Source organism: Suillus discolor, assembly GCF_016758755.1.
Source record: "Suillus discolor strain FC423 chromosome Unknown F5147scaffold_25, whole genome shotgun sequence".
Classification (NCBI taxonomy): Eukaryota; Fungi; Basidiomycota; class Agaricomycetes; order Boletales; family Suillaceae; genus Suillus; species Suillus discolor.
In genome coordinates this window covers 240968-268055 of record NW_024541272.1, presented here as the reverse complement: position 1 = coordinate 268055, position 27088 = coordinate 240968, and the positions used below count along the sequence as shown (strand labels likewise).

The window sequence follows — 27088 nt, the reverse complement described above, 5'->3', positions numbered from 1 at the left end:
CGCGTGCGATCAAGTCCGGTGGACATCGATAGCGGAGTGATTGTGAAGATTATCTATATGGACCGAGCGAACCAGCGTTGTCAGACAGATCCTGTGTGCATAGTGTTACGGCGCAGGATACAATCACTCTTCAGCCAACTCAGGCGTAATACAAAACTGTTATAGCTGAGGGTCTCGACGTCATGGGAAAAACAAAGAAATACCTCATATTACACAAATGCTACAACTGCAAACACAATCAAGAACCGTGCTTGCTTTCGTGCAAAGTTTCAAAGAACTGCCTGACGTCAGCTTCGCCAACTATTCTGCCTTCCTGCGCGAACGGCCGGAGATATGCTAGTAAGTCATCCCTGTGAAAATGCGTAATCAAAGATTCGTCAGACATCTGATGAAACCACCAACCGCATATCATTGAAAGCTCGGATCCCGTCAATCGCCCTATCGCGGGGAAGACGCTCCAATGCGCGCATACCGAGTTCCTCCAAAGAAAGAGCTGACATTGAATATTCGTGTTAGTATGCAGTTGCTTCAGATAAGAACGAAGTATGTACCAGAATCAGGATCTTCCGGGGGCTCGTAAGTTTCTTCTTCCTCCAGGAGATACGGATGATCGCTGAGAGATGGAAAACACTAGAATTCGCCGATGAACGGAAACGTAAGAAAGCGTGGGTATGAGAAGCTCACACGACTGCAACGGCACCACCGTTCGCGCCAACCTTCAGTCAAGAAAACATCACCCTCAGTCAGGGGTACTTCTGTATCTGACGGTTGCTGTGAACTCTGAAATATGGCTTGTGCAATCGGATTTGGTGCTGGGGCAAGACAAGGCGAGGATGGCTCTGGTGAAATGTGTTGTCTTTTCCGCTCTGGTTCCTCTGAGTGAAAGGAATGCGACCGGCTTCGTTTTTGCCCAGGGGCTGTCAAAGAATCATCTATATCCAGTAGATCATCTTCCGTGTTTGTCGGTGGATCTGCGCATAAAGGGTTACACCCAAGTTTCCTCCATGGGCTATCTTCTGTGTCACGAACCACCATTATGACACCTTGTGTACCAGCATACCGGCGAAGGGTATTAATCGATCGAACGCAAGAGGAGCAGACGAATGCATCATAGTCCTCAGCAGATACGAGCGGCGGAGGCAGCCCTGAAGAGGAGGCTTCAGACTGGTTGTCTTCGGTGTCATTACCATGGTCTGGGGTTTCTGTTTCAGGGACGGGAGACGGTTCCCGCGAGGATGGTCGTGTCCGCAAGTGTAGACACGACTCGTGGAACCAGTCCTTTGCAGACGAGGTGTATCAATGACAACCGACATAGCTTTAATGCACGCCCACGCACCTCGCATGCGAGACACTGGATCATTGTTTCCCTTTCGCATTTCGGATCGTATGGTCGGCCACATCGACAAAAAATGCCCCTAAAATTCTGGCCATATGAATTTTCCCTATTTTCCTCCTCTAGACTACGGTGCAAAGTACACCCGTGTGGGATAGCAGTCGTTGGGCAATCACATCGGAAATTGCGCTTGGGGAATAATTCTATTTGCTCGTGATCCGTGTGGCACGCGATGGAGCACGAAGAACACAGGCCACGGGGCAACTGACAAGTAAGGCAAAGGTATACGGCTTGCCTGATTGGACCCAGGGAGTACGTGCAGCGAGAGAATTCGTGGGGAAGAGTCAAAGCTGCTTCTCGGACAAGTTCATCCTGAGAGGCAACAAATTCCGTCAGAGAACCCAAAGAAGTCATTTTCAGACTTCGTGGTCATAAAATGGGTTTGTATGCACTTGTAGGATCTGGTAGGTACTATGTACTTACCCAGGCAGGAGATGGTTGCACAATGCAAACTCGCCGCCAACTTAGAACGTCTTTGCAATGCAAACGAACTTGTCACGTGCCAGTACGCTCAGAAATTAAATAAATGAAATGAAATAAATTCGAGGGAATAGCACCACAAACCTTTGTTTTTAGCATGCTGATCAGTCCAAAGCTCAAAACCTTGCGCAACAATATCGCGACGCGTGGATTACTGTTGTGGTGCTAAATTTGCATGTACCAGTCTAAAAAATTCTCAGGACCCTGTATGTGATCTCATGCAATGATTATTTCAATTTTTCCGTGATACAGGAAACTAACAGGGTGTAAAAGGAGATATTTACTGGGCCAACATTATGGACCTGCAGTGCTAAGACAGATTCCTTTGTGAGAATCATGGTGCGCTCTGAAAACGGTCAGTGAGTGCATTCAGAGGTCGTTCAGAGGTGCTGTCCTAATGGACCACAAATTAGTGCGAATGCCAACACACGAACAACAAATGAGTTGTTTGAAAGTCTGCAAATAAGGATATTAGCGATGAAACAAGCAAAGGTATGTACATACCAATACCAATGACTGACCCATATTTCTTCGGAGAGCAAAGCAAACAGAAAGGAAGCCACGCACCATGACTTGGCGCGGCAATTGCAGCCAGCCGTTGTATCCAAAGAAGCTGGTAGTTTGACCAACCTTACTTCACTGCAAGAAGATTCAAAGAGGGTGCAGAGATGTACGAAAAGATGAGGGAGGGCGGACGGATATGTCGGATGGCAAGGCAAACTTTGAGATGACTAAAAAAATTATGAGAAGCGCTGGGACGAGCAGTAACCAGAAAGAAGACGTGGATCTGCAACAAAAGCAGGAATTCTGGAATTATTCACCAAAATTTTGGCTGAGCTTCAGTACACTTTAGAATAATGAAGCACAACTTCAAATCTTCAAATGAAGATTGTCGTGACCATCAATAAAGCAGGTACTGGGTGATAAAAATCTCTTAGAACACTTCAAAATCAATGTATTTACTTACTGAAAGGTACCTGGTCATATTGAGAAAAACGTGAGAGAGTCAGACTGAAGACATACACTTGAGATGAAGTCGGAGTCATGTGTCGTCAACGGTGCAGCGAAATGGCAGACAGCTAAGAATTGACGGGCCGGCACCTGGAGATTTAGGTTTTCAAACTCCATCAGGTGACTGATTTAATTTCTCACACATGAGTAGTTCACCTCCAACTGCACAGACGTCGGACCGCCCACACTTGTTCGACTAAGATCAATGCTCATGTGTACCCCACGCCTCACGATCAGGTTGAACCTGCGATGTTTTATTGGACATAAATACATAATGGAGTTACTATCATTGAACGATACTCACAGTCTCACAACAGTCATCCTTTTCTCTTGGACTACACTTCCTTGGCAATAGTGACCAGATGGCTTCCCTCGACATCGACGAAGTTCGCGCTTGCTTTCCGTCCCTGGAATCAGGGTATATCTACGCCGATAATGCAGGAGGATCACAGACCGCTCAAGGAGTGATCGATCGCATTGTAGATTATCTGACCAACACCAACGTACAGTTGGGAGCTGACTATTTTGTCAGCGTGCTGAGTACCAAGCGCGTGGACGAGGGCCCTTTTGCCATTGCAGAGTTGTTCAATGCTGCTTCCATCGACGAGATCGTGTTTGGACCGAGTTCGACGATGATGTTGGAGAACATCGCTAGAGCGCTCGAAAATGATATTCAACCCGGAGATGAATTTATCATTACCTATGAACATGAAGGTTTCTGACATTATTTTCCTGTATTCGTTTGTAAAAAACAACTCAACGCTCGTCTTAGCAAACAACGGTCCTTGGAAGCGTCTGGCTGAGCGGCGCAATGCCGTAGTCAAATACTGGCAACCTACGCCAGTATCTGCGGAAAACCCTTACTCAGTTGCATACAAAGTCAAAGAACTGTTGCAACTGGTTTCTTCGCGGACCAGGCTGGCCGCCATTACCGCATGTTCCAATATCTTGGGATCGTTGGTTCCTGTAGAAGAAGCGGTGAAGGCACTTCGCCAGCGTGCAAAAGAACAGGGCGCAAGAAAGGTTGAAGTGTGTGTAGATTGTGTTGCACATGCACCACATAGAAAAATGGACGTACGACAGTGGGATGTTGATTACTGCGTGTTTTCTTTGTACAAGGTTTCGATACCCGCGACTCTCTTCGATTTCGCATCTGACACTGTTTTGTAGGTGTACGGGGCTCATAATGCTGCTGTTTACGTGCGGCCGGCGGCTATGCAGACATCTCTTACGTCCCTCGCACATAATTTCCTGAAGGTGGACGACAAGCCATATAAGTTGCAACCAGGTGGTCCAGGCTACGAGCTAGTATATGGTGCAACGGCAATCGTGCCATATCTCAAGTCGTTAACGCCAGAAGATGATCTTGTAGCATCTTTCAACGCAATCGCAGACCACGAGCAAAACCTTCTGGCCCCTTTACTCGGCTTTTTGACGGACTGCAAGACAAGTTGACAGAGGTGTACGCATTGTGGGGAACAAGCGAGATTAATCTCTCAAGAGTTCCTACTGTCAGCTTTGTTGTCGTCGGACAGAACGCGATCAAGAGCAAGGATATCGTAGGAGCGTTTGACAAAAAGGGAGGGGTAAGTCCGACTTTCAATGACCTTATTGTATTCAATTATGCATGTTGCACAGATCGGAATTCGATACGGCCACTTTTACGCGTATTCTCTCATTGACAATCTACGGCCAAAACTAGACGTGAATGATGGAGTCGTCCGCATCTCACTTGTCCACTATAACACCGTCGAGGAAGTGGAGAAGATCGTGGACGTTTTGAGGGAAGTTTTGGCTTGAGCGATAATGTAAGAGTTATGTCAACATATATGTAACTATCTGGGAATATTCTGGAGATGTATTTTTCTAGTACAGTGCATCAAAGGTGCCCATGTAATCTCGAGGGTCAACGCACTCGTAAGCTGTATATCGTATGTTGCTTATCTCAGCACGGAGTCTTCGTCCGCGGCGCTTGCTTGTTCGGAACTTCGATCGTCTTGTGATCATGCACATGATTCATTATCATTCGCCCCAGAGTGCTGCATGAAACAGCCTGAGATTAAGCCTTCAAGCCTCCAAAGTCTCGCATTATTCACCCGAGTCAATCATGGCTATCACTAAACCATCTAGCGGTCCTGACCCTATTCTGCTCACACTCTTCGCGAATCGTTTTATGAGCGTCGCAGAGGCAATGGGCAGGTCTTTGCAACAGACCTCTATCAGTACTAACATAAAGGAACGCTTGGACTTCTCCTGTGCACTCTTCGCTCCTGACGGCGATTTGGTCGCAAATGCGCCATTCATCCCGATTCATCTTGGATCTATGAGCTTGTGAGTCTTTAAAGCAGTTGCCAGTGAGCGTCTTTGGAGCACAGGCTTAATCTGATCCCAGCGCTGTGAAGTACCAAATGAAACTCATGGAAAGGAGTTGAAAGATGGTGATGTGCTAATGACCAACTCTCCTCATGCTGGGGGATCGTACGTGCAGCTTTCCTTCACAGTTGCACACATATTCACCAAGAGGCAGCCATTTACCGGACATCACTATCATCACTCCAGTCTTTCGACAAAGGGACCAACGAGATCATATTCTTCACTGCCTCCCGAGGACACCATGCTGATATCGGCGGCATACTGCCTGGGTCTATGCCGCCTACGTCTGTGAATATATTCGAAGAGGGTGCGGAAATCGTGAGCCTGAAGATCGTAAACGACGGCATGTTTGACAAGAAGGGGTTGTACGAGTATATGGTCGAAAAACCAGCACAATATCCGGGGAGTTCGGGTTGCAGGAACATCAAGGACTGTTGAAAGTGACATCAAGGCGGTAGGTCACTCAAAAAGTGCTCCTTCCAGAGATTCATTGCTCACTCATATTTCGAAGCAAATTGCGGCAAACCACAAGGGAGTTCAATTGATCACAGCGAGTGTGTCATATCGACCATTTACCTGCCTATGTGCACTGACTATCATGTTTGGTTGCAGTCGTCGATGACTACAGTCTCGAAACTGTTCAAGAATACATGTATCATATTAGGAAGAATGCCGAGAACTCGGTTCGAAGTCTGCTACGCGACGTCGTCAAAAATTCGGGAACTAATTTTCTCAGTGCCGTGGACTATCTGGATGATGGAACTCCAGTGAGTTCCGATTGCCATTCGCATCAAATCATGGCGCTGAGAATCATGACATTGCTTAAAGATCCAGCTGAAAGTAGAGATCAACGAGGAAGAAGGATCTGCTGTTCTAGATTTCGAGGGTACAGGATGCGAAGTTAGGGGAAACCTGAATGCCCCGATTTCAGTGGTACACTCCGCCGTGATCTATTGCATGCGTGCAATGCTGAATGTTGACATACCGCTCAACGCTGGCTGTCTTGTCCCCATCGAGAGTACGTTCTTTGTTACAAACCAAAAGTCCAGCGATCGTATTGACATGAATTACTGCAGTCAAGATTCCCAAAAAATGCCTTCTTTCCCCATCCAGGACCGCTGCTGTGTGTGGTGGAAATGTATTGACCTCGCAGCGCATTGTAGATGTAGTCCTTAAGGCTTTTCATGCGTGTGCTGCTAGTCAAGGGTGCACCAAGTTCGTTGTTCCTTTTCAAATAGGTTTGTTCTGAATGTTTCACAGCAATTTGACCTTTGGTACGGGCGGTAAAGATAAGGATGGCATAGCCATTGCTGGATGGGGTTATTATGAGGTCTGACGTTTCATTATATTTGGCGATGTACATTGACGTGCGTTCTTTAGACCATCGCGGGTGGATCAGGAAGCGGCCCAGGATGGCATGGCACATCCGGTGTACATACTCATATCACAAACACCCGCATTGGCGATGTCGAAATTCTTGAACGCCGTTATCCCATTCTCGTACACCGCTTCGGTCTTAGACCGGGCTCTGGAGGGAAAGGTGAATGGAATGGCGGCGATGGTGTAATCCGAGAGTTTGAGGTTATGCAAGGGATGCAAGTGTCTATCCTAAGCGAGGTATATTATTTTGGTGTTTCCTTCCTCCGGTGAAACTTACATATACGGCAGAGACGTACACGTGCACCATACGGCATGGCAGGTGGCGAGCCCGCCATGATGGGACGCAACACTTGGATCAAGCAGCGCCGCGCCGAAGACAGTGATATACCCGAGGAAACCTCTGAGGAAGATATGGGACCACGCTGCATAAATATAGGAGGGAAAGCGACGGTGTTCATGGGAAAAGGAGATCGCCTATTGATTGAGACACCCGGTGGCGGAGGTTGGGGTATGCCCGACGAAGGCCAGTTCGAAACTACTGACGAACACAAGCATCCCTGGGAAGCAAGAGGAAGTTTGGCAGAGAGAGCTGCTGCCCAAGCTGGATTCTAGGGGCCATTTCGCGACGAGTCTTCAGTGTGTTTTTCCGAGTCGGGCATGTAGGTAATGATTTGAAGGCGCAGCGCCATTCCAGTCTTGTGTGGCGCTGCAGTAGTGCATCAAGTTCGACTAGTACTTTGTCGCTACAAATTACAATAGGCCCAGCACAGCTTGCAGGCTGCAGGGCATCGCGTCTTAACAGCTTCAGGAGTGATGAGTGCTCCACTACCCTTCCGAAGTCCAAATGTTGACAAGAACAGCGCGTAACGTAACAACATAATAATAACTCAGTGTTTCGGGCGCTCAAAGAGTTCACACACTGTTAACTATCTTCCTCCATCATGGATGCTTCAAGGATAAGACAGATAATCAAGCGCTTCCGAATCCTCATCATCGGAAGAGCGAATGCAGGAAAAACCACCATCCTGCAGAGGGTTTGTAATACACGCGAGAACCCAGAAATATATGACAGCGCCGGTAAAAAGGTGCGGTCCATGATACCAGCATACTACTAGTAGCACTGATTGACCGATGGACTTTGGAAATCAGATGGATCCCGCCGTGTTAATGGCATCCAGAGAGGTAGGGTGTGTTCTTTGTTGTTGGTGACATCACTTGACCAGTTTTCAGCGCGGGGTGCACAACATCGAGCATGAAATGGTGTTTCGAAGCAACCTGGGATTTGTCTTTCATGATTCACGCGGATTTGAGGCAGGAGGACAGTTTGAATTCGACAAGGTGAAGGCTTTTATCGCAAGCCGTTCTAAGGCGAGACGTTTGAGTGATCGAATCCATGTCATATGGTAATTGGTCAATTTTTTGGCGTGCGCTATCTCAGATCTTTTGCATAGGTACTGCATTCCGATGGATGAGGATGGTAGGTCTTTCACGCAAGCGGAAGTCAAGTTTTTCTCCCAGTGCGACACTGGAACCAGTAAGCATTCGCATCTGCCGTTTGTGTACTAGCATCGACTCATTCATGATCCTCAGTTGCAGTAATAGTGTTGTTCACTAAATTCGACGCTCTGTACGACGATGAATTTGCAGAGCTGACAAGTAAGGGAGTATCGAGAAAAGATGCTCAAGCGCTGGCTTCGCGGCATGCTGAAGAAGCATTCGCCAATGGGCCACAACTAAAGCTTTTGTACAATTGCGATGGCAAACAACCTCCGAGATGTCACATATGCCTGCCTGGTAAGTCAACTGATTCTCGAGCTGTTGATAATCAATTCACAGGCTTGTATCTCCTTTCCGATATTTAGATATGGACAAGGACAATGCAGACTGCAGGATACTTATCAAGCGGACGGCCGAAACTCTGGATGATGATACGCTCAAACAGATACTTGTCTCAACTCAGCGGAGCAGCTTGGAGCTGTGCATGGAATATGCAGTCAAAAAGTAACTCCTCAAACCTCACTGATCTGTGGCGAGAAGTAACTAACTATGTATTGAGAACACTTGCACGGCATCTTGACTTCTCCAAGACAATCTCGTCCCGCATATCTAGGACATCTGACCATCATATTGTAGACGACTTGGGTCTATGGTTTCCATATACTTCAGTGAGAATGTACGAATTTTTCAAAGCTCCTGATTTATATTTGACGCTTACTTCTACTAGGTATTACTAAAATCATCTCTGCCAGCATGCTGACATAACGCTTTGCTGATACCTTGACAGGATGTGAGTGTGTTGATCCTGTGTCAAGCTTGAGCCTTGCTGACCGAAGACATCGCTGATGCTTGACAGTTTGTGAGTGTGTTGATCCTATGTCGAGCTCGAGCCTCGCTGACCGAAGACGTCGCTGATCCCTTGACAGGACGTGAGTGTGTTGATCTTATGTCTCGAGCCTCGCTGACCAAAGACATTGCTGATCCCTTGACAGTATGTGAGTGTGTTGATCCTGTGTCGAGCTCGAGCCTCGCTGACCGAAGACGTCGCTGATACCTTGACAGTTTGTGAGTGTGTTGATCCTGTGTTGAGCTCGAGCCTTGCTGACCGAAGACGTCGCTGATCCCTTGACAGGGTGTGAGTGTGTTGATCCTGTGTCGAGCTTGAGCCTCGCTGACCGAAGATGTCGCTGATCCCTTGACAGAACGTGAGTGTGTTGATCCTGTGTCGAGCTCGAGCCTCGCTGACCGAAGGCGTCGCTGATCCCTTGACAGTTTGTGAGTGTGTTGATCCTGTGTTGAGCTCGAGCCTCGCTGACCAAAGACGTCGCTGATCCCTTGACAGAACGTGAGTGTGTTGATCCTGTATCGAGCTCGAGCCTCGCTGACCGAAGACGTTGCTGATCCCTTGACAGATTGTGAGTGTGTTGATCCTGCGTCGAGCTCGAGCCTGGCTGCCTCGCTGACCAAAGACATTGCTGATCCCTTGACAGGGCGTGAGTGTGTTGATCCTGTGTCGAGCTCGAGCCTCGCTGACCAAAGACATCGCTGATCCCTTGACAGAACGTGAGTGTGTTGATCCTGTATCGAGCTCGAGCCTCGCTGACCGAAGATGTCGCTGATCCCTTGACAGTTGGTGAGTGTGTTGATCCTGTGTCGAGCTCCAGCCTCGCTGACCGAAGATGTCGCTGATCCCTTGACAGAACGTGAGTGTGTTGATCCTGTGTCGAGCTCGAGCCTCGCTTAACAAAGATGTCGCTGATCCCTTGACAGAACGTGAGTGTGTTGATCCTGTGTCGAGCTCGAGCCTCGCTGACCGAAGGCGTCGCTGATCCCTTGACAGTTTGTGAGTGTGTTGATCTCGAGCCTCACTGACTGAAGACGTCGCTGATCCCTTGACAGAACGTGAGTGTGTTGATCCTGTGTCGAGCTCAAGCCTCGCTGACCAAAGACGTCGTTGATCCCTTGACAGAACGTGAGTGTGTTGATCCCGTGTTGAGCTCGAGCCTCGCTGACCGAAGACGTCGCTGATCCCTTGACAGGATGTGAGTGTGTTGATCATATGTCTTGAGCCTCGCTGACCGAAGATGTCGCTGATCCCTTGACAGAATGTGAGTGTGTTGATCCTGTGTCGAGCTCGAGCCTCGCTTAACAAAGACGTCGCTGATCCCTTGACAGTGGGTGAGTATGTTGATCCTGTGTTGAGCTCGAGCCTCGCTGACCGAAGACATCGCTGATCCCTTGACAGGGCGTGAGTGTGTTGATCCTGTGTTGAGCTCGAGCCTCGCTGACCGAAGACATCGCTGATCCCTCGACAGAACGTGAGTGTGTTGGTCCTGTGTTGAGCTCGAGCCTCGCTGACCGAAGACGTCGCTGATCCCTTGACAGTTGGTGAGTTGATCCTGTGTCGAGCTCGAGCCTCGCTAGACATCGCTGATCCCTTGACAGTATGTGAGTGTGTTGATCCTGTGTCGAGCTCCAGCCTCGCTGACCGAAGACGTCGCTGATCCCTTGACAGAACGTGAGTGTGTTAATCCTGTATCGAGCTCGAGCCTTGCTGACCGAAGACGTCACTGATCCCTTGACAGGGCGTGAGTGTGTTGATCCTGTGTCAAGCTCGAGCCTCGCTGACCGAAGACATTGCTGATCCCTTGACAGCCGGTGAGTGTGTTGATCCTCCATCGAGCTCGAGCACTGATATCTTGATAATCACAGTATGCAAGTAGATTCATCCTTAACCATTTCTGCCATTTGATCACAATTCATCAGCATTACCGTCCCGAAGAAGATGAGATGTGGTCCACGTTACGACTCGGATCTTCGGCATGTCCCATTGATCATAGCTGGTTTACATGATTCTCATCCCAAAGGTTCACTAGCCCTCTGGGTCGTCAACATTGGAGAAGATTATGCAGCTTGGTTCTGGTGAGATTCTATGCCACATCGCAATCAATCTACTGATTACTGATCATAAGCTGTTGTTATTATCTCTGAAACCACTTTCTATCTTTTGGACCAGCAACACTCTACGCCTGTGCGGCAGGAGTCTGTTTACCCTTTTCGTGTTGCTCTTCAGCAGTACATGGCATCTCCCAATGCAGCTGCCGTCAGGGAAGCTCTGAGCTCTGCCATTCGCACATATGAAGCGGGCTTTTCTCACCGGATACCAGGGTCGCCCAAATACTTTCAGAAGAAGGCAGAGTTGATCGACACAATTATTGAAATTGTTTTACAACACCGCCTGCGTATGTGATATCTGGTGCGGTTGTCACAGTCCCGCTGATATATTCGTATTCAGCAACACCTGGAGTCTAAGCAAATGAAGATATTGGGCTCAGTGAATCTCGGTTTCTTGACGGGCTGATGGCATGTATGGCATGTCAGTTGAGATGAAATTGTATGAAACATTGTATGATGAAGCAATCGGCGGATTTTATGACATGGTGGACGCGCGCGCGGTGGACAACGTCCTATTCATTTCGTACGATATCGTAACTTTTCTCACAGAAAAGAACTGTATATTTCAATACCATCACTTTCGGTTTGGCTGGATCGGTGGTGGCGTGGTGCACAGCGATGCGATGGACGTTATACGTCCCTAATACAATGTCATGGTGGTTGCATAGATGGCCAGGGGCATCGCTACAAAATGTGTTCAGAAGTACGTTCTCAGCATGAACTAAAGTGCTGTCAGTAGTTCTCTGACTGACACCGATACTGATAGAAAGTAAGCACACAAACAGTGATCAAGTTGAAAGCCGTTACCGTCGAGAATCAACGCCGGGTGGTTACAAAGGATACGATGAAATCCCAAACTGCATAAGCCTCACTAGGCAAGTGAGTCTTTGGAGTGTCAGCTCCTTACAGTTGCTGAGCAGGACATTATCTGATAACTCCATCGCTGCCATCGAAGCATATGATCATTTTCAACCGACTTGGATCATAAGCGTTGATTTTACCGAGTGGTGACCAGGGCGGTTAATAGCAGAGGTTAGGAACTCATCTAGGAAATACCGCTAATGTAGTCCGTCGGCTCAAGTCAAGCTCAACACGCCTACATGTTGGTCGAGAGGAGTCCCGGAGGCATTAGGATAAGTGGAAGACGACCATGACAATTTAGGATGAATTATCACTGCGACACGTTCCTTTTTGCGCCACTGATTGACCCGGATGACTAGCAACTGCGAAATCTGAGTCTCAGACGCGATCATGACTGAAACGGTGGACGTGCACCAACTATAGTGAGATTTCTAAATTGGTAATTGGATGTACTCGTTAACGCCGGTGAGGTGATGCCGTCATTAATGTCAAGTGAAACCGAACATGTCTCTTTTCGATGGGCAACCCGCCGCTCCATCAATCACTTAAAGTCCCGCTGATGCGGCACAAGAGGATACGAAGCTTTCTCCACATCTCCCCTTGTATCAGACTCATGTGCTAGTTATGACCTTTGCAGTCACACGATTCGTCTTTCTCGGTCTTTCCGCTGGCGCGAGGAAGGCTTCCTTGCGATTCTTTTCCCCCGCAAGCCCAAGATGTGTCAATACTCATCATTTCTCGCGACCAATTAAGACCCCTTCCCGCCGATTATACAGTACTACTACAACTGTAACCGCCAAGTCCTTTGGATCTGCAGTTGCAGTTGCTGTAATCGCTGGTGGAGCTTCACTCTTTGCCCTGGCACGCTCTCGAGATACTGGCTCTCCAAACCCGACAGCGAACGCTATCGTCGAGGCTGTTCCTACTGCTCTCCAGACTGGTTCTGAGCCGATACCCAATGATTTTTCCAAGGTCCTCGAAGACTTGCAGGCGGAATTCCCAGAATCCTCTATTGTATCTACCGACCCCAGTGAACTGTATGCTTACGCACAGTCTGCATACTCTCAATTTGTTGGTCAGTTTTCTCCTCAGTTTTCCTCGAACTCTAAACCATGAAATTTCACAGGATCACCCCACACTATTGTTGTACACGTTCGAAGCACTGAAGATGTTGTCAAGGTAGTAAAAATATCTAACAAGTATCTAGTTCCAATTGTGCCATACTCAGGAGGGACTAGCTTGGAAGGGAACTTGTCTGCTGTACGAAAATACATTCCTTAGTGTCATCATTCCTCTTTCTGACTGAATCATACTGCATTTTATAGCCACCCTCTGGATCAATATGCGTAGATCTATCTGCTCTTGACAAGATCATAGCAATCAATGGTGGGCGTGATCCTACGCGGTTTTAAATCTCCGTTGATGCTAATGTGATATGTTTGGTCACAGAGTCGGATGCAGATGTGGTTTGCCAAGCTGGGGTCACCTGGAATGATCTAAATGAAACGCTGAAGGAAAAGGGTATGTCGTTGTGTAGCCGGTAATACAAAACTGACCGACGTATTCTCAGGCATTCCGTTGTTTTTTCCGGTATTTATCAAGTAAAATGAAACCATTTTTCCGCATTCATAAGGACCTGCTAGCTTGATCCTGGTCGCGGTGCCACGATAGGTGGCATGATCTCAACTGGGTGCTCTGGAAGTGAGTCAGAACCTCGCGAAATCCAAAGAAATCTTACAAACTTTTCCAAGCCAATGCGGTCAGATATGGAACAGCAAGAGGCGAATGGATTCTTAACATCGTGAGTGAGCTTTTCGATTATGCTAAAAATATCATTTGGCTTATGAAGGAGTTTTTTAAGACAGTGGTACTTCCGTCGGGCGAAGTGATCAAGACGCGACAGCGCGCGCGCAAGTCATCGGCGGGTTTTGATCTCACCAAGTTGTTCATAGGTGCGGAAGGCACCCTCGGAATTATCACAGAAGGTAGGCGAAGTGTGTCCGTGTGTATTTAGTTACACTTACTCATGTTCCTTCGTGGCTTGTCATTCTGCTACAGCTACATTACGTCTAGCCCCCGTTCTGCCGAGCACCGTTGCCGTCGCGCAATTCTCTGATATTCGGCATGCAACCAATGCAGTGTGTGACATCTTGAACCACGGCGCAGCACTACGTAAGTCAGAAGCCCTTCAGAGGTGCTAAATGCCGAGCGGGTCATATCTGTTCCCCACAGAATGTGTCGAGATCATCGATGAACTTACGATCAAGGCGCTAAACCAATATGGGACGTCTGCGAGAAAGTGGCCAGAGAAAGTTACACTCTTTTTCAAGTTCCAAGGCTCCGATAATGTGATTCAGGAAACGTCACGCTACGTGGAAAGCGTGATTACGAAACACGGTGCGACCGACTACCAACTTGCTTCAAACGAGCAGGAAAGCGAGGATATCTGGCAGGACCGGAGAAATGCGCTTTTCGCGTGCCTTGCATATCGTCCGGGATGTCAAGGATGGATGACTGACGTATGGTAAGTGGTTGATGACATTCCTGGGATCGTCGATCGGGCGGCGCCCTATGACAATTTGCTCACCCGTGTTTCATTAACTGTATTTGTCTAGCGTCCCAGTGTCACGCCTACCCGATCTTATCTCTGCTGCGAAGCAAGACTTTGAGGAACTTGGTCTAGTTGCACCGATCGCTGGCCATGTTGGCGATGGTGCGTTCTTTGCCACACTTGTGTACGTATTTACTCATGCTGTGCTATGAAGGTAACTTTCATGCTCTCGTTCTCTATGCGGACGACGCGGAGCTGGCCCTTGTACGAGAAGCAGTTAGTAGGATTAATCGCAAAGCCATCCAACTCGAAGGAACATGTGAGTGTTGTATTCAGTTAATCAAATGTTAGTGCTCATAATCTGGTTCACGCTCTAGGCACTGGGGAACACGGCGTTGGTGCAGGTAAACGGAACTACCTCTTGACTGAACTTGGGGAAGGCACAGTAGCCCTCATGAGAACGATCAAACAGACGCTAGATCCCCATAATTTGTTTAATCCAGGGAAGGTAAGCAGTTCCTCTGCGAACTCGATGTTTGATACGATTGTATCTTACAGTTGTACCCTGATGTTTCGCCGCCATCCGACACAAATGTGTCGACAGAAGGTCACGCTATTTCGAATACGAAGCCGGACAGCAACAAACCTTAAGTCTCAGAGCCAGGTGCTCGTGTTTTTGTTTCGCTTTCGAAGGTTGTATCCTCTCGATGACATCCTGTTCTTTAGAAGGACGACCGAGTATTTATTAATCAAACAGTTTGACTATTATTCAACGGCCCTGTTTTATATTTGCACACAAGGCCGTTGTTCCCGTGGTCATCTCGAATTGGTACTTTTGGTGGACATCGTGCTAAAGATATACTTAATTGTAAATTATTTTGCAAATATGTTATGCATATTACCTTCCAGCCCATATGGTGATCTCTCGGGTGATAGGATTGATAACCCCGATGTGTGAGCAGGGCCCTTAAGTTTAAGCATTGAGCGATTCTAACGGGTATTTTGTATTTTGCGAAGCAGTGTTTGATTGCCAACAAGTTGAATGTATCTTGCTCCGATATTATTGAGACATGCCCTTGACTCTTGAGTCGATAGTTGATTCCGCTCTGCTGCTGCAAATGCAATGGACTCCTTCCCAGGCTAAAGTCTTCACGCGGTAGAATGAAAACCTCAGCGCTCAGCCATTGCCGGTCACCGTCCAAAGCCCACTCCGATGTCTCTTGATCCGCTTGTCAGGACTCTTATTGGTTGTGCCAGACGAGCCATAAATAAAACTCATGTGTAATATTTACGTAAATGACTTGTAGCGATCGATCAGACTACAGAAAAACAAGAAAACAACCAGAATAGCACTACACCCGCATGACCCCCACCCCTCGGTGCACCGCTTCCCCACAGACCGAGAGCGTCTCGAGAGTGAAGAAATTCCGTTCTATCATATGCATGCATGATAACCCATTAGTACTGACTTGTAAATTCCTTGGTCTACCAAGTCACAGAATGGCTACATAGATCCACACAACCAACCCAATTCTCTTCTCCCAGTGAGTAAACAAGAATCAGTGTCATCGTGGGACGGCCGGTTTCGAGTAGACCGACCGACCGACCTACGTGCGATGATGAAAAACTGATAACGAATGCACGGATTTATACCAGCAAAATCATGAATCCGGAGAATCTTCTTTTGTGGTGCATGTAGCGAACCATATATTAATGGGCTCGCTTCCCTTCTTCGAGTGAGGACTGCTTTTTTTTCACCTACTGAGCACGACAAAGTCCACTTTCACCCACAACTCCACCGGTCTCCGCGTGGTGGAATCGCTGCTGTCAACTTAAGTTCCCTTCACCGGGCTACATAACCATAACCATTTGCTACCTGCGACTCGTACCCACACTTTTCATCATCGCAGGACTCGACATTCATCATGCCGGGAGAACCGCAGAACATCCCCAGAAGGACTTCGCAGATGCTGCGCTTTGTAGTCGTTGGAGGGAGCATCGCAGGCGTCGCTTGCGCATATGCTCTACAAGAAGTGGGCCATCAAGTATTGGTTGTGGAGCGGGGCGACGGGAGATGTAATGTATGTAATCAATTTCATCCAGTCCTGGGCGGTATGAATTTTAGACCCAATCTAGAGTCACGGCGGAATACGGTGTCCACCAAATATGACGCGCCTGCTGAATCATTGGGGACTCGGTCCTGCAATCGCCAGGGTTTCAATAAAAGCTAACAGGTTTACATTCAGGGATGGTAAATAATGCCCAAAAAGATCTCCGCTTTCCGTCTGTATTCATAAAGTTTCCTTGCAGGGAAATCCGGGGAAGAACTCGGCCCTCTCGTACTGCACGAGAAGCTTATGAAGGCATTGGCGGCGGATTTTCTATATATGCAGGTCCGCCGCGTTCATTATATGCGACATTTCCGGATCTTTGATGAGTATGTAATAGCATGGAGCATTGCACGCGATGTTCGTCGAGTTTGCCAAGAATGCCGGCGTTCAATTCCGGTATAACACGGAAGTCGTTTCGGTCGATCCGTGGAAGGGCGTGGTGATCACGCGCAAGGGTGCTAAATTGTCTGCGGACGTGATTATTGGTGCGGATGGTTACAGGAGCGTCGTTCGTCCTGTGGTGGTTGGTCCTGAAGGAATCAAAGGCGTTATGGATAAGCGCGTATCGGTGAAGTAAGTACTCCTTTTACCGATCATTTGTTTTTACGGCTAATGCGGTTTACCGCTCGTAGCATCACCGTGCCCGCAGACCTGATGCGCCCACACAAGGATCTTTTTCAATTAACGGTCTCACCAGAGGTATGAAAATGAAGGTGGTGATCGCATCTTTATATGATATTAACGCTTAATTAGTGGTCACTATGGCTGGGCGATGATTGCGCGATGCATGGGCTACTCACCGTGTGTACCCTGGTCACGAATGCCCGATAGAACACTACCTAACTTTCCAAAAGGTTGATCCCAAGTCATTCAAACAAGAATATGCCATAGTCATGCATGTTCCTACGAATGGAAAACCAACACAAGACTCATGGGCACGGTCACAACCTTTGGATGAGAAGTTTTTGAAGCTGGACCGCTTTGAACCTAAGTATGTTTGTAGTTCATTTCCCTCGACATTGCTGATGTTGGTGAACAGAATACAAAAGCTAGTACGATTTGCGCAGACCATGACTCCAACTAGCCATACTATCTACGAACCCTTTGATAACTGGGTTCATGAAAGTGGAAGAGTAGTGCTAGTTGGTGAGGCCGCCCACCCATTGATGGTATGTACGTTTCCTTCCTCATCATATACATCACCCAATGATCCTGGTTCTACAGCCCAACGGGTCACATAACGCTGCAATGTCGATAGAGGATGCCATGACACTATCGACTCTCTTCTCTCTCCCAGCTGCTAAATCACATACCTCCGTTCTCCTTTCCGCTTACGAAGAGCTGCGGCAGCCACGTTGCGCCGCAACGCAAGCTTCGGAACTACGGAAACGAGATTTCGTATGCTTGCCCTTCGGTCCTGAACAGCAAGCTCGCGATGACGGTTTACGAGATGCGAGAGCGCGTGCGTTGCTTGACTGGGACGACGCAGAAGAAGAGTTTTTGCGTGACACATGGGAAGAGTATATCGACCTATTCGCTTTTGACGCTCGGGAAGCGGTGGAGGATTGGTGGACGAAATGGGGGCGGCTATATTGTACCCGGAGGTGCCAGCATCCTGAATAGAGAGTGCGGTGGGGAAGTGTGAGTCGCTATATCTGGAAGTGGATATTCTGTTGGAGGTGTGCTTTTACGAGAGGACGAACGGAATAATGACACTTATACCTTGGACGCTATTTACCCATACGACGACTCGGTCCTCAGACCCCAAGCTCGAGTCTAAGGATCGTTTCGTTGTTTTCATGTCAATATTAATGCTATGTATTGCTACTGTCACGGGATTTGGACAAAAACTCTGATTTGTCTAGAATACTACAACCCGTCGGTTATTTACCGATGCGACCGTTCTCTTGCATGGACAGCGGGAGAACAAGTATATGTGCACGTTATAGTTCAATCCATCAGATAGGGTAATATGTTGAACTCCGGTCGACGCGAGAGACCACACTCACCACGATGGGCAACATGTATTTCGCCAGCACACGACGAGCACATAAGCCACATTGTGCCACAAAGAGGCGTTCAGAAAGTTCGCTTTGTGCTGAAGCCATATTTCATAGTTGCGATGTTCCCTCAGCAGGAGCACGACAACGTCGTTCGCAATAAGGGTTTGTGTAATTTCAAGAAAAGAACAGACACACCAGCGCCTGTGGATGCCAAATCTCAAGCGAAGAACATACACGCACCAACGCTCTGGATTAAATCTGGGCCTGCAATTGTCCACAGTCATAATTCAATGTGAGATAGCGTCATGGAATATTCGAACTAGCAAACCCACAAGAAGAAGCTGCTGTCACTCTCTGTACCACATACAGAATATAGAGTTCAAACTTTGAAGCATGAAGTCAAGCGTCGGCTGAGCAGGTATTTCCAACTTAGAACCATCGACCCAGAACGAAAAATGAAGTAATTGTGCACTGACTCCAGAAACCTTGGTTGCAGGGTAATATATAATCATGAGATGAATGTATCCGTCTATGGGTGGGTAACAAGTGCGAGCACTCTATAGAGGGTAGGAGGCACTTGGAGCGTTTAGATGCGCCCTTGTTTGCTCCTCCTTCTCTCTTGCTTGCTCTGCAAGCTGTATAAGGGTGATGAGTATTGTGGGTCGGTGACAAGGTAATTACACGAACCAAGGCTTGCCATGAGTGGTCAACCGGCCGCTGGAACGAATTAGTATACACGCCATATAGATACATGAACCTTGGAACTCACGCGCTGGAGGGCGGCTTGGCGCTGATTGTGCGTAAGGATACCAGCACCAATCAAGACGCCAATAGTCAAGCCCTGTGCCCACATACGCACTTGAACGACCTTTTGGGGTATCGTCTGATGTCTGCACATGTCTGTAATCAGAGACGAGGAAGAACCGTCGATGTAAGGGAAGCCACGAACCTATCTCTAGAGATAATGGTGCCAGCAACTGCCACTGATAGAGCCCAACTTCCAAGAATGATGCTATACTGGTGTCGTGTTGCCCAGTCACCGATTTTTTCTTTCGTTGTCAGAGCCCCCCATCGTGCTTCTTCCACTGCTGCTTCTCTATCCAGTTCCATTTTACCTGCGCCAGTCCTGTGTGGCGTTAGAGGGCGATATTCGGTTCAGGAATTGGGACTCACCAGTGTGCACGATCGAATTCTAGACCACGTCGTTCTGCCTGGATGGATATGCAAGGCGCGATCAACAGGACAGTACCCATGACCTTTAAAGGTAGAGGGAGTGCCCGGTAGGATGCCCATCGACGGTTAAGTAGTAGTGAACCGGAGATAGCGACGCCTGCGCTTAGAAGTGCGCCTTCTATTACACCGCGGATGGTAGCGTTGGTGTGGCCGTCGATTTCTTCCTGGGTGAGGATCTTCATTGTTGTATCAGTGTGAGGTTTTGAAGCTTGCTCTTGTTGCCTTTCGTCTGTAAACCAGTCAAACAGTCTGCAGTACTTATATTTGGTAACTGGCGCCCGATCGGGGGGAGCCGTCCTGGCGTGGAGACTTGGAGTTGAGTGCGGAACGATACGGGCAACCGGGACTGCGTCATTGATTGATCAGCCCGAGTAATTCCGATTTCACCACGACGAACAACAGGCTCGAGCTGCACTGGACAACCGGTGAACAGAGTTTGTGTTTTCTTTTCACCGTGCGGCCGGAGGCTAATATAGCATACTTATACTCCGTTATTGAATTGGTAATTATAATTAGCTCCGATTCGGAAATCTTATATTTCTGCGTCCTCAGTTGCCTCTCGATTCAACTTGAATCTGGTTACGCTTGCCTTGCAAAATGGCATTCACGGTCTCGAGCTCAAGCTCTTCACCCAATCGCAACGCGTTGACTGTTTGTGAACAGTTCTACGCCACCACGCGTGACGTCACCAGGTATGTTATAACTTTTGTGGTGAATTTTGTGAAGAGCCTCATAAGCGAGTGTATTTAATACTATAATGGCTAGCCCTAGCATATATAACGGACCTTTCGTCGTCCTTTCTCCTTCAGCCCTTCCCTCTCACTTCTCTCACCTATCTCACATTCTTTTCCAAGTCGTTCTTTACCATCATGAGATTATCATCATTTGCTGTCCCCATCCTCTTTATATCAACTACATTCGCTCTCTCTAAGCTACCGCGTCATTACAGGCGCACCCTTATGCCAGATGGTGTCTGTGGCTCTCTCAACTCTGACCTGGTTCTCAACGATGTCTTCGATGACTATGGTATGCTAGTTTTCTTTTGCTCTGAGACTCGAGAGCCGACCATCGTTTGAATCAGGCAAACCCACTGTTGCAGGCCACATCGAAGCTTGCCTTTGCCTCTCAGATGTTGCCGAATTCGTGGAATCAAACGCCGTCGCACAGAAAGCTGTCGAACTTCTTTGTGACGAATCTAAGGTGGTGTCCTTGATCTCGGACATGGTAAAATATTTTCTGTATATTCTCAGTTGCATTCGCTGAATTTGTCTTGTAATAGATCACAGACCTTCCGACAGCCTCGCACTGCTCTTACCCTGATCACGCTCGTCCTCTTTGCACGGATTCCAATCCGTGTGATTTTAAATGCGCTGATGGGTACCTAGCCTTCCCTTCCGAGAGGCCCACTTCTTGTAAATGCCCTGACAACTTCATGGAGTGTGATGGAAAGTGCGGTCCTTTTACGGTGTGCCCCAGCAAAGCACCTCCGTCCCGTCGTGACAATGAGCCCCGTTGTGCCGCTGGCCGCACCATGTGTGGGGTCCCTGGTACTAGCACTGGTCAACCTTGGAAGTGCGTCGATGTTACAACCGATCCTACGACTTGTAAGTTGTCTCCTCGCCGTTACGTCACTAGACTCTCATATCAACAGGTGGTGGATGTGTTGAGGCATGTCCTTTCGGACACGCACCCGTCACTGGCGTGAACTGCACGGATATCAAGGGCGTCATCCCTGACACTGTTTCTTGTGGTAACGGGCGTTGCATTGTGAAAGACTGCGCAAAGGGGTTCGTCGTCAGTTCTGCTTCGGATACATGCATTCCCGAGTCCGAACGTTTCACCGCTGGCTCTGAGCAACAAAGCGGAGCTGCTACTCCTGGCTCTAGTGCTTCAACTGAAAGCACGGAAAGTTTCAAGTCTTCTCGTCGCGAGGTTACCGTACCAAAGCACAGTGCAAGCAGCGCTATCGCTCCAGTCGGTGGTTTGAAGACTCGTGATATTATTGGTGATATTCAGCATGGCACTGGCGTCATCCACCCAGTCCTTCGTGCGACTGAGCGTCTCACTCCCGGCGGTTACGCAGGTCCCGCAGGCGTCCAGGGCGCCAAGGAAGTTTCTCCTGCCTCTGGCGCAGTTAAGGGCACCTCCAATGGCTTCAAAGCGACTCGTAATGTTGGTCTGGCTCATGATGCTGGCATTGTGCCCATCGGTGCTAGGAATCTTGCTGTTGGCCATATGGGTGCATTCACTGGCACCCATGAGGTCTGTGATGTGGATGCGGACTTGATACCTGTTGCTGGTACTTGTTAAGGCCGCGTCGACTGGTACGACGGCTGCTGGTCAAGCAGCTTAATCTGTTTTGCCTCCTGTTATCCACTTCACGTTTTACGATAATAGCTTTATAGTGACTGGCGGTTCCACTTAGCATTGACAGCATCACCACACAGTATATAATCCTCACATTCTCATCAGCGTTAGTCATTGAATACATCCAATTACCAATCTAAAAATGTCATGAACAGTTCTCTCAAGGGGCTTTGATCAAATATGAAATACATAAATCTATCTAGTTGGTGCCGTCTATAAGTTCACCGTTCCAGTGAGGATCGCGTCTATCGTCTTGTCACCATGCAGTTGCAGGCTCCGATCCATCAATGGCCCAAAAAGAACGTGTCGCGGTGGTAATTCATCCTGAACTGCTGTCCTCCTACTTCAATGCGTCCTAATGCCTCTAGGACTGATCTTCGACCAACATATGAGCGTGCTCAGGAGCTTGACTTGAGCCGACGGACTACTAGTACATCAGGGGAAATTCATCGATGAGTTCTTGTCATTTACCACCGCGACGCCCTGGTCACCACTCAGTAAAATTAATGGCATGCTTCTGGTCTTGGTTGAAAAAGATCATATCCTTCGATGACAGCGATGGAGATATCATATGATGTCCTGCTCAGCAGTTGACGCTCCAAATGCAAACTCACTCCCCTAGTGAAATCTACGCAGTTTGAAGTTTGAACCATCATGTCCTTTTGTAACCGCTCGGTATCATGATTCGAGATGGTAAGTGTCCGCTTTTGACTTGATCGCTATTCGTGTGCTGACTTTTCTGTCAGTGTCGGGGTTGGTCTACCGACAACACGCTAGTTCGCGCTGAGAAGGTACCTTTGATACATTTTGTAGCAATGTTGCTGTTCATCCATGTCAATTTATAACCATAACATTATACCAGGGACGTTCAATGCGAAAGCCCACCCATCGCATCGTTGTGCACCACGCCACCGCCGATTCAGACAACGCGAAAGCAATCGAATGGAAATACACATTTGTTTTCTTTGAGGAAAATTACAACATCGTCCGAAATGAGTAGGACGTAGTCCATCGCGCGCGCGTCCACCATGACATAACACCGCCAACTGCTTGATCATACGACTTTCGTACAGCTCCACCTCCTTAACCACCTCCACGGACATGCCATCAGCCAGTTAAGAAACAGCAATTTACTGAGCCCGATCTTCCAGATATCGTCATATTGCTTAGACTTCAGACTTCAGGTCTTGCTGAACACGAATATATCAGCGGGACGTATGACAACTGCATCAGATATCACCTACGCAAGCGATGCTGTAAAACAACTTCAATAATTGTGTCGATTAACTCCGCCTTCTTCTGAAAGCGTTTGGCCGATCCTGGTATCAAGTGAGAGAAGCCCGCTTCATATGTGCGAACGGCAGAGCTCAGAGCTTCCCTGACTGCAGCTGCGTTGGGAGACGCGATGTACTGCTGAAGAGCAACACGAACAGGGTGAACAGACTCCTGCCCAAGTCCATCACGTTGCTGGCTCCGAAGATAGAATGCATTTTCGAAAATAATGACAGCAGCTTATGGTCAATAATCAGCAGATTCATTGCGATGTGGTATAGAATCTCACCAGAACCAAGCTGCAAAATATTCTCCAATGTTGACGACCCAGAGGGCTAGTAAACCTTTCAGGTGAGAATTGTGTGCATGAGCTGTGAGCAATGGGACATGCCGAAAATCCGAGTCGTAACGTGGACCACATCTGATCTTCTTCGGGGCGGTAATGCTGACGAATCGTGATCAAAAGGGAGAAACAGTCCAGGATAAATCTACTTGCATACTGTGATTATCAGTACTCGGGCTCGACACAGAATCAAGACACTCACCGGCTGTCAAGGGGTCAGCGACGTCTTTGGTCAGCGAGGCTCGAGCTCGACACAGGATCAACACACTCACATCCTGTCAAGGGATCAGCGACGTCTTCGGTCAGCGAGGCTCGAGCTCGACGCAGGATCAACACACTCACACCCCGTCAAGGGATCAGCGAGGCTCAAGCTCAACAGATGATCAACACACTCACACCCTGTCAAGGGATCAGCGAGGCTCGAGCTCAACAGATGATCGACACACTCACGTCCTGTCAAGGGAACAGCAATCCTTAGGTCAGTATGCTGACAGAGATGTTCAGACGGTTAATACTGTCTAAATGTAAGCATCAAATATAAATGAGGAGTTTTCAAAAATTTCCTACATTCTCACTAAAGTCCATGGAAAACATCCACCCAACTGGTCCAAAATCTGGCGGTTTGATTTCCCAGATATGCGGGATGAGATTGTCTCGGAGAAGTCAAGATGCTGTGCAAGTATTCTCAATATATAGTGAGTTATTTCTCGCCGCAGATAAGTGAGGTTTGAGGAGTCACATTTCAACTGCAAATCTCATGCACAGCTCCAAGTTGGTCCGCTGAGTTGAGATAAACATCCGTTTGAGCGTATCATCATCCAGAGTTTCGGCCGTGCATTCGATAAGTATCCCGCAGTCTGCGTCGTGCTTGTCCATATCTAAATGTCGGAGAGCAAAGATAAGCAATGAATTGCTTATTAGCAGCTCGAGAATTAGTGGACTTACCTGCCAGGCATATGTGACATCCCGGAGGACGTTGGTTGCCCTTGCGGTTGTACAAAAGCTTTAGTTGTGGCCCATTCTCGAATGCTTCTTTGGCATGCTGCGGGGCCAGCGCTTCAGCATCTTTTCTCGATACTCCCTTACTTATTAGCTCTGCGAATTCATCGTCGTAGAGAGCGTCGAACTTAGTGAACAACACTATTACTGCAACTGAGAATCGTGAATGAGTCGATGACACACGAATGGTAGATATGAAAGATTACTATTTCCAGTGTCGCACTGAGTAAAAAACTTGACTTCCGCTTCCGTGAAAGACCTGGCATCCTCATCCATCGGAATGCAGTACCTTTGCCAAAGATGTGAGATAGCCCACACTAAAAATCGACCGATTACCATATCACATGGATTCGACCATCCAAACTGAGTCTCTTGTTAGAACGACTTGTGATAAAAGCCTTCACTTTGTCAAACTCGAACTGTCCTCCAGCCTCAAACCCGCGTGAATCATGGAAGACAAATTCAGGGTTACTTTGAAAGACCAATTCATTTTCGATATCATGCAGTCCGCGCTGAAAACTGGTCAAGTGATGTCACCAACATGAAAGAACATGCTCTACCTCTCTAGATGCCATTAACACGGCGGGATCGATCTAATTTCCAAAGTCCATCGGTCAATCAGTCCTACTAGTAGTAGACTGATATCATGTTTCGCACCTTTTCACCGGCGCTATCATATATTTCTGGGTTCTCGCGTGTATTACAAACCCTCTGCAGGATGGTGGTTTTTCCTGCATTCGCTCTTCCGATAATGAGGATTCGGAAGCGCTTGACTCTCTGTCTTATCTCTGAAGCATCCATGATGGAGGAAGATAGTGAACAGTGTGTGAACTCTTTGAGCGCCCGAAGCAAGTTATTATTATGTTGTGACGTTACGCGCTATTCTTATCAACATTTGGACTTCGGAAGGGTAGTGGAGCACTCATCACTCCTGAATTCAAGCTGTTAAGACGCGATGCCCTAGGGCAGCCCGAAGCACCTATGACAATTAGCAACATCTTCCCGGGCTTCGATTGAGCTAGAGTGGTCATAATATATTCCCAGACCTAATCGTAGTACATCTAACCTCCTGCGTACGTGTGCGACTTGGTCAAAATCGATGTTGTTATTCCTATTTTCTCCTCCGATTCCATCAAAGGTAGTGACGAAACGGTCTGCATAAACTGATCATAATTAATTAATCTACACCTACCCCTCATTATCTGTATCATCACTCTGAAACGCCCTGCTCAACTGCTTTACAACCACCAAGCGCAATCGAAGTGATCGAACATGATGCCACCATACTAGGTGCTAGTGACGTTAAAAGCTTGGATGACAAGTTGTATCAACAAGTAGTTTTAGCGGAGTGGGTGTGAGAGGGCAACACAACGGAGGCACAACTCAAGTGGGGGGTGGGGCGACCTTGATGTATTTCCAGATCCAATCGATGGTCGCTACACCACATAGTATCCACCATCGACCAGGTCTGCAGAGTGACGTCGGACATCTACTAGTATCCATTGACGTCACGATTATTTTAATATCGACACTGCAAAGCCACTCGAAGGGTATAAAGTCCAGGCAAACCGTGACACTCTACTCTCCCACCCAACTCAAATTAATTGATAACTACGAGAAGTGCGATGTCCTCGTCTACTGCCCACCCGTCTGCCATAGGCACTGACACCCAACCCAGAACGTCCAATGCGTCTTCCACCGAAGCCTCAACTCAACCAACGTCTGAACCCCTTACCGACAGTCAGCTTCCGCCGCAAAGACACGCGGGAGCTATCGGGCTCGGTCCCTTGTACGGACAGGGAGTAGTAAGTTTACATCTACCACATCTCAGAGTTGAACGAAGTTGAGTCGCGTCGCGTTATAGGGTCTTGGAGAAAAGCTCGGCGGCTTGCAAGAGGAGGTCAAGGGAAAGATCACGAAGAACCCAGAACTAGTCGAACATGGGCGTCAGCGGCGTACAGGGATTTTGAAGAAGAAAGAGCAGGAACAGGTACGGATTCGAACATTCCACTACTCCAACTCCTCGTGGAACTCATCTATGTTAACCAGGATGATGAAGAAGACCCGTTCACAAACCCAGAAGATCATAGTAAGGCCTAAGATAGTAGGAGAAGCTATTATCTAGTCATGAATGTGCATTGGCGCATGCGGTAACTTTAACTTACTTAGTATACAAATGCCATCGCATGGCACCATCCCCATCTCTGCGCACATACAAATTCTGAGAGGCTGAACAAAAGTGACCAGCACAAGTTGTCA

At 48.0% G+C, this 27088-nt stretch overlaps 11 protein-coding genes across 11 annotated transcripts; 8 read left to right on the top strand and 3 right to left on the bottom strand.

The window, feature by feature from the left end:
• Nucleotides 1-60: 60 nt before the first annotated feature.
• F5147DRAFT_693581 (uncharacterized protein) lies at nucleotides 61-1979 on the bottom strand. The gene is made up of 5 exons (XM_041437254.1): nucleotides 1337-1979; nucleotides 685-1278; nucleotides 552-630; nucleotides 403-493; nucleotides 61-350 (listed from the first exon to the last, which is right to left on the bottom strand). Exons 1-5 carry the CDS (start codon nucleotides 1745-1747, stop codon nucleotides 239-241), a joined length of 1287 nt encoding a protein of 428 aa, XP_041293216.1. The 5' UTR covers nucleotides 1748-1979; the 3' UTR covers nucleotides 61-238.
• A 1267-nt stretch (nucleotides 1980-3246) lies between these two features.
• On the top strand, nucleotides 3247-4684 carry F5147DRAFT_773305 (PLP-dependent transferase; the record flags this gene model as incomplete). Its single annotated transcript, XM_041441448.1, has 5 exons — nucleotides 3247-3598; nucleotides 3657-4003; nucleotides 4055-4227; nucleotides 4278-4470; nucleotides 4523-4684. 5 exons carry the CDS (start codon nucleotides 3247-3249, stop codon nucleotides 4682-4684), a joined length of 1227 nt encoding a protein of 408 aa, XP_041293215.1.
• A 194-nt stretch (nucleotides 4685-4878) lies between these two features.
• On the top strand, nucleotides 4879-7553 carry F5147DRAFT_693573 (Hydantoinase B/oxoprolinase). The gene is made up of 10 exons (XM_041437253.1): nucleotides 4879-5215; nucleotides 5277-5280; nucleotides 5310-5366; nucleotides 5444-5690; nucleotides 5870-6024; nucleotides 6086-6275; nucleotides 6334-6472; nucleotides 6518-6587; nucleotides 6638-6874; nucleotides 6926-7553. Exons 1-10 carry the CDS (start codon nucleotides 4992-4994, stop codon nucleotides 7247-7249), a joined length of 1647 nt encoding a protein of 548 aa, XP_041293214.1. The 5' UTR covers nucleotides 4879-4991; the 3' UTR covers nucleotides 7250-7553.
• Nucleotides 7554-7575: 22 nt separating this feature from the next.
• F5147DRAFT_693571 (uncharacterized protein) lies at nucleotides 7576-8427 on the top strand (the record flags this gene model as incomplete). The annotated part of the gene is made up of 5 exons (XM_041437252.1): nucleotides 7576-7722; nucleotides 7787-7819; nucleotides 7868-8040; nucleotides 8089-8171; nucleotides 8228-8427. Coding segments are annotated over 5 exons (633 nt in total), but the record flags the coding sequence as incomplete, so codon positions are not given.
• Nucleotides 8428-10845: 2418 nt separating this feature from the next.
• F5147DRAFT_836833 (uncharacterized protein) lies at nucleotides 10846-11793 on the top strand. The gene is made up of 4 exons (XM_041444025.1): nucleotides 10846-10954; nucleotides 11011-11056; nucleotides 11107-11376; nucleotides 11430-11793. Exons 1-4 carry the CDS (start codon nucleotides 10925-10927, stop codon nucleotides 11444-11446), a joined length of 363 nt encoding a protein of 120 aa, XP_041293212.1. The 5' UTR covers nucleotides 10846-10924; the 3' UTR covers nucleotides 11447-11793.
• Nucleotides 11794-12340: 547 nt separating this feature from the next.
• F5147DRAFT_753271 (FAD-linked oxidase-like protein) lies at nucleotides 12341-15413 on the top strand (the record flags this gene model as incomplete). The annotated part of the gene is made up of 15 exons (XM_041440243.1): nucleotides 12341-12372; nucleotides 12727-13025; nucleotides 13077-13210; nucleotides 13276-13336; nucleotides 13400-13471; nucleotides 13521-13540; nucleotides 13594-13651; nucleotides 13702-13751; nucleotides 13812-13935; nucleotides 14009-14122; nucleotides 14183-14474; nucleotides 14566-14663; nucleotides 14716-14820; nucleotides 14879-15009; nucleotides 15060-15413. 15 exons carry the CDS (start codon nucleotides 12341-12343, stop codon nucleotides 15150-15152), a joined length of 1683 nt encoding a protein of 560 aa, XP_041293211.1. The 3' UTR covers nucleotides 15153-15413.
• Nucleotides 15414-16468: 1055 nt separating this feature from the next.
• On the top strand, nucleotides 16469-18235 carry F5147DRAFT_576244 (uncharacterized protein; the record flags this gene model as incomplete). The annotated part of the gene is made up of 9 exons (XM_041431307.1): nucleotides 16469-16582; nucleotides 16638-16752; nucleotides 16812-16894; nucleotides 16950-17185; nucleotides 17245-17311; nucleotides 17366-17413; nucleotides 17479-17603; nucleotides 17652-17781; nucleotides 17837-18235. 9 exons carry the CDS (start codon nucleotides 16469-16471, stop codon nucleotides 18233-18235), a joined length of 1317 nt encoding a protein of 438 aa, XP_041293210.1.
• Nucleotides 18236-19114: 879 nt separating this feature from the next.
• Nucleotides 19115-20373, bottom strand: F5147DRAFT_160379 (uncharacterized protein). The gene is made up of 5 exons (XM_041428340.1): nucleotides 19789-20373; nucleotides 19565-19741; nucleotides 19385-19505; nucleotides 19303-19332; nucleotides 19115-19250 (listed from the first exon to the last, which is right to left on the bottom strand). The coding sequence occupies exons 1-5, from the start codon at nucleotides 20028-20030 to the stop codon at nucleotides 19173-19175; spliced, it is 648 nt and encodes a 215-aa protein (XP_041293209.1). The 5' UTR covers nucleotides 20031-20373; the 3' UTR covers nucleotides 19115-19172.
• A 344-nt stretch (nucleotides 20374-20717) lies between these two features.
• F5147DRAFT_773297 (uncharacterized protein) lies at nucleotides 20718-22158 on the top strand (the record flags this gene model as incomplete). Its single annotated transcript, XM_041441447.1, has 4 exons — nucleotides 20718-20874; nucleotides 20930-21072; nucleotides 21128-21452; nucleotides 21500-22158. 4 exons carry the CDS (start codon nucleotides 20718-20720, stop codon nucleotides 22156-22158), a joined length of 1284 nt encoding a protein of 427 aa, XP_041293208.1.
• Nucleotides 22159-25040: 2882 nt separating this feature from the next.
• On the bottom strand, nucleotides 25041-25630 carry F5147DRAFT_635517 (uncharacterized protein; the record flags this gene model as incomplete). Its single annotated transcript, XM_041432891.1, has 2 exons — nucleotides 25041-25348; nucleotides 25458-25630. The coding sequence occupies 2 exons, from the start codon at nucleotides 25628-25630 to the stop codon at nucleotides 25162-25164; spliced, it is 360 nt and encodes a 119-aa protein (XP_041293207.1). The 3' UTR covers nucleotides 25041-25161.
• An 827-nt stretch (nucleotides 25631-26457) lies between these two features.
• Nucleotides 26458-26914, top strand: F5147DRAFT_532977 (uncharacterized protein; the record flags this gene model as incomplete). Its single annotated transcript, XM_041430110.1, has 3 exons — nucleotides 26458-26634; nucleotides 26694-26819; nucleotides 26879-26914. Coding segments are annotated over 3 exons (339 nt in total), but the record flags the coding sequence as incomplete, so codon positions are not given.
• Between the last annotated feature and the right edge of the window lie 174 nt (nucleotides 26915-27088).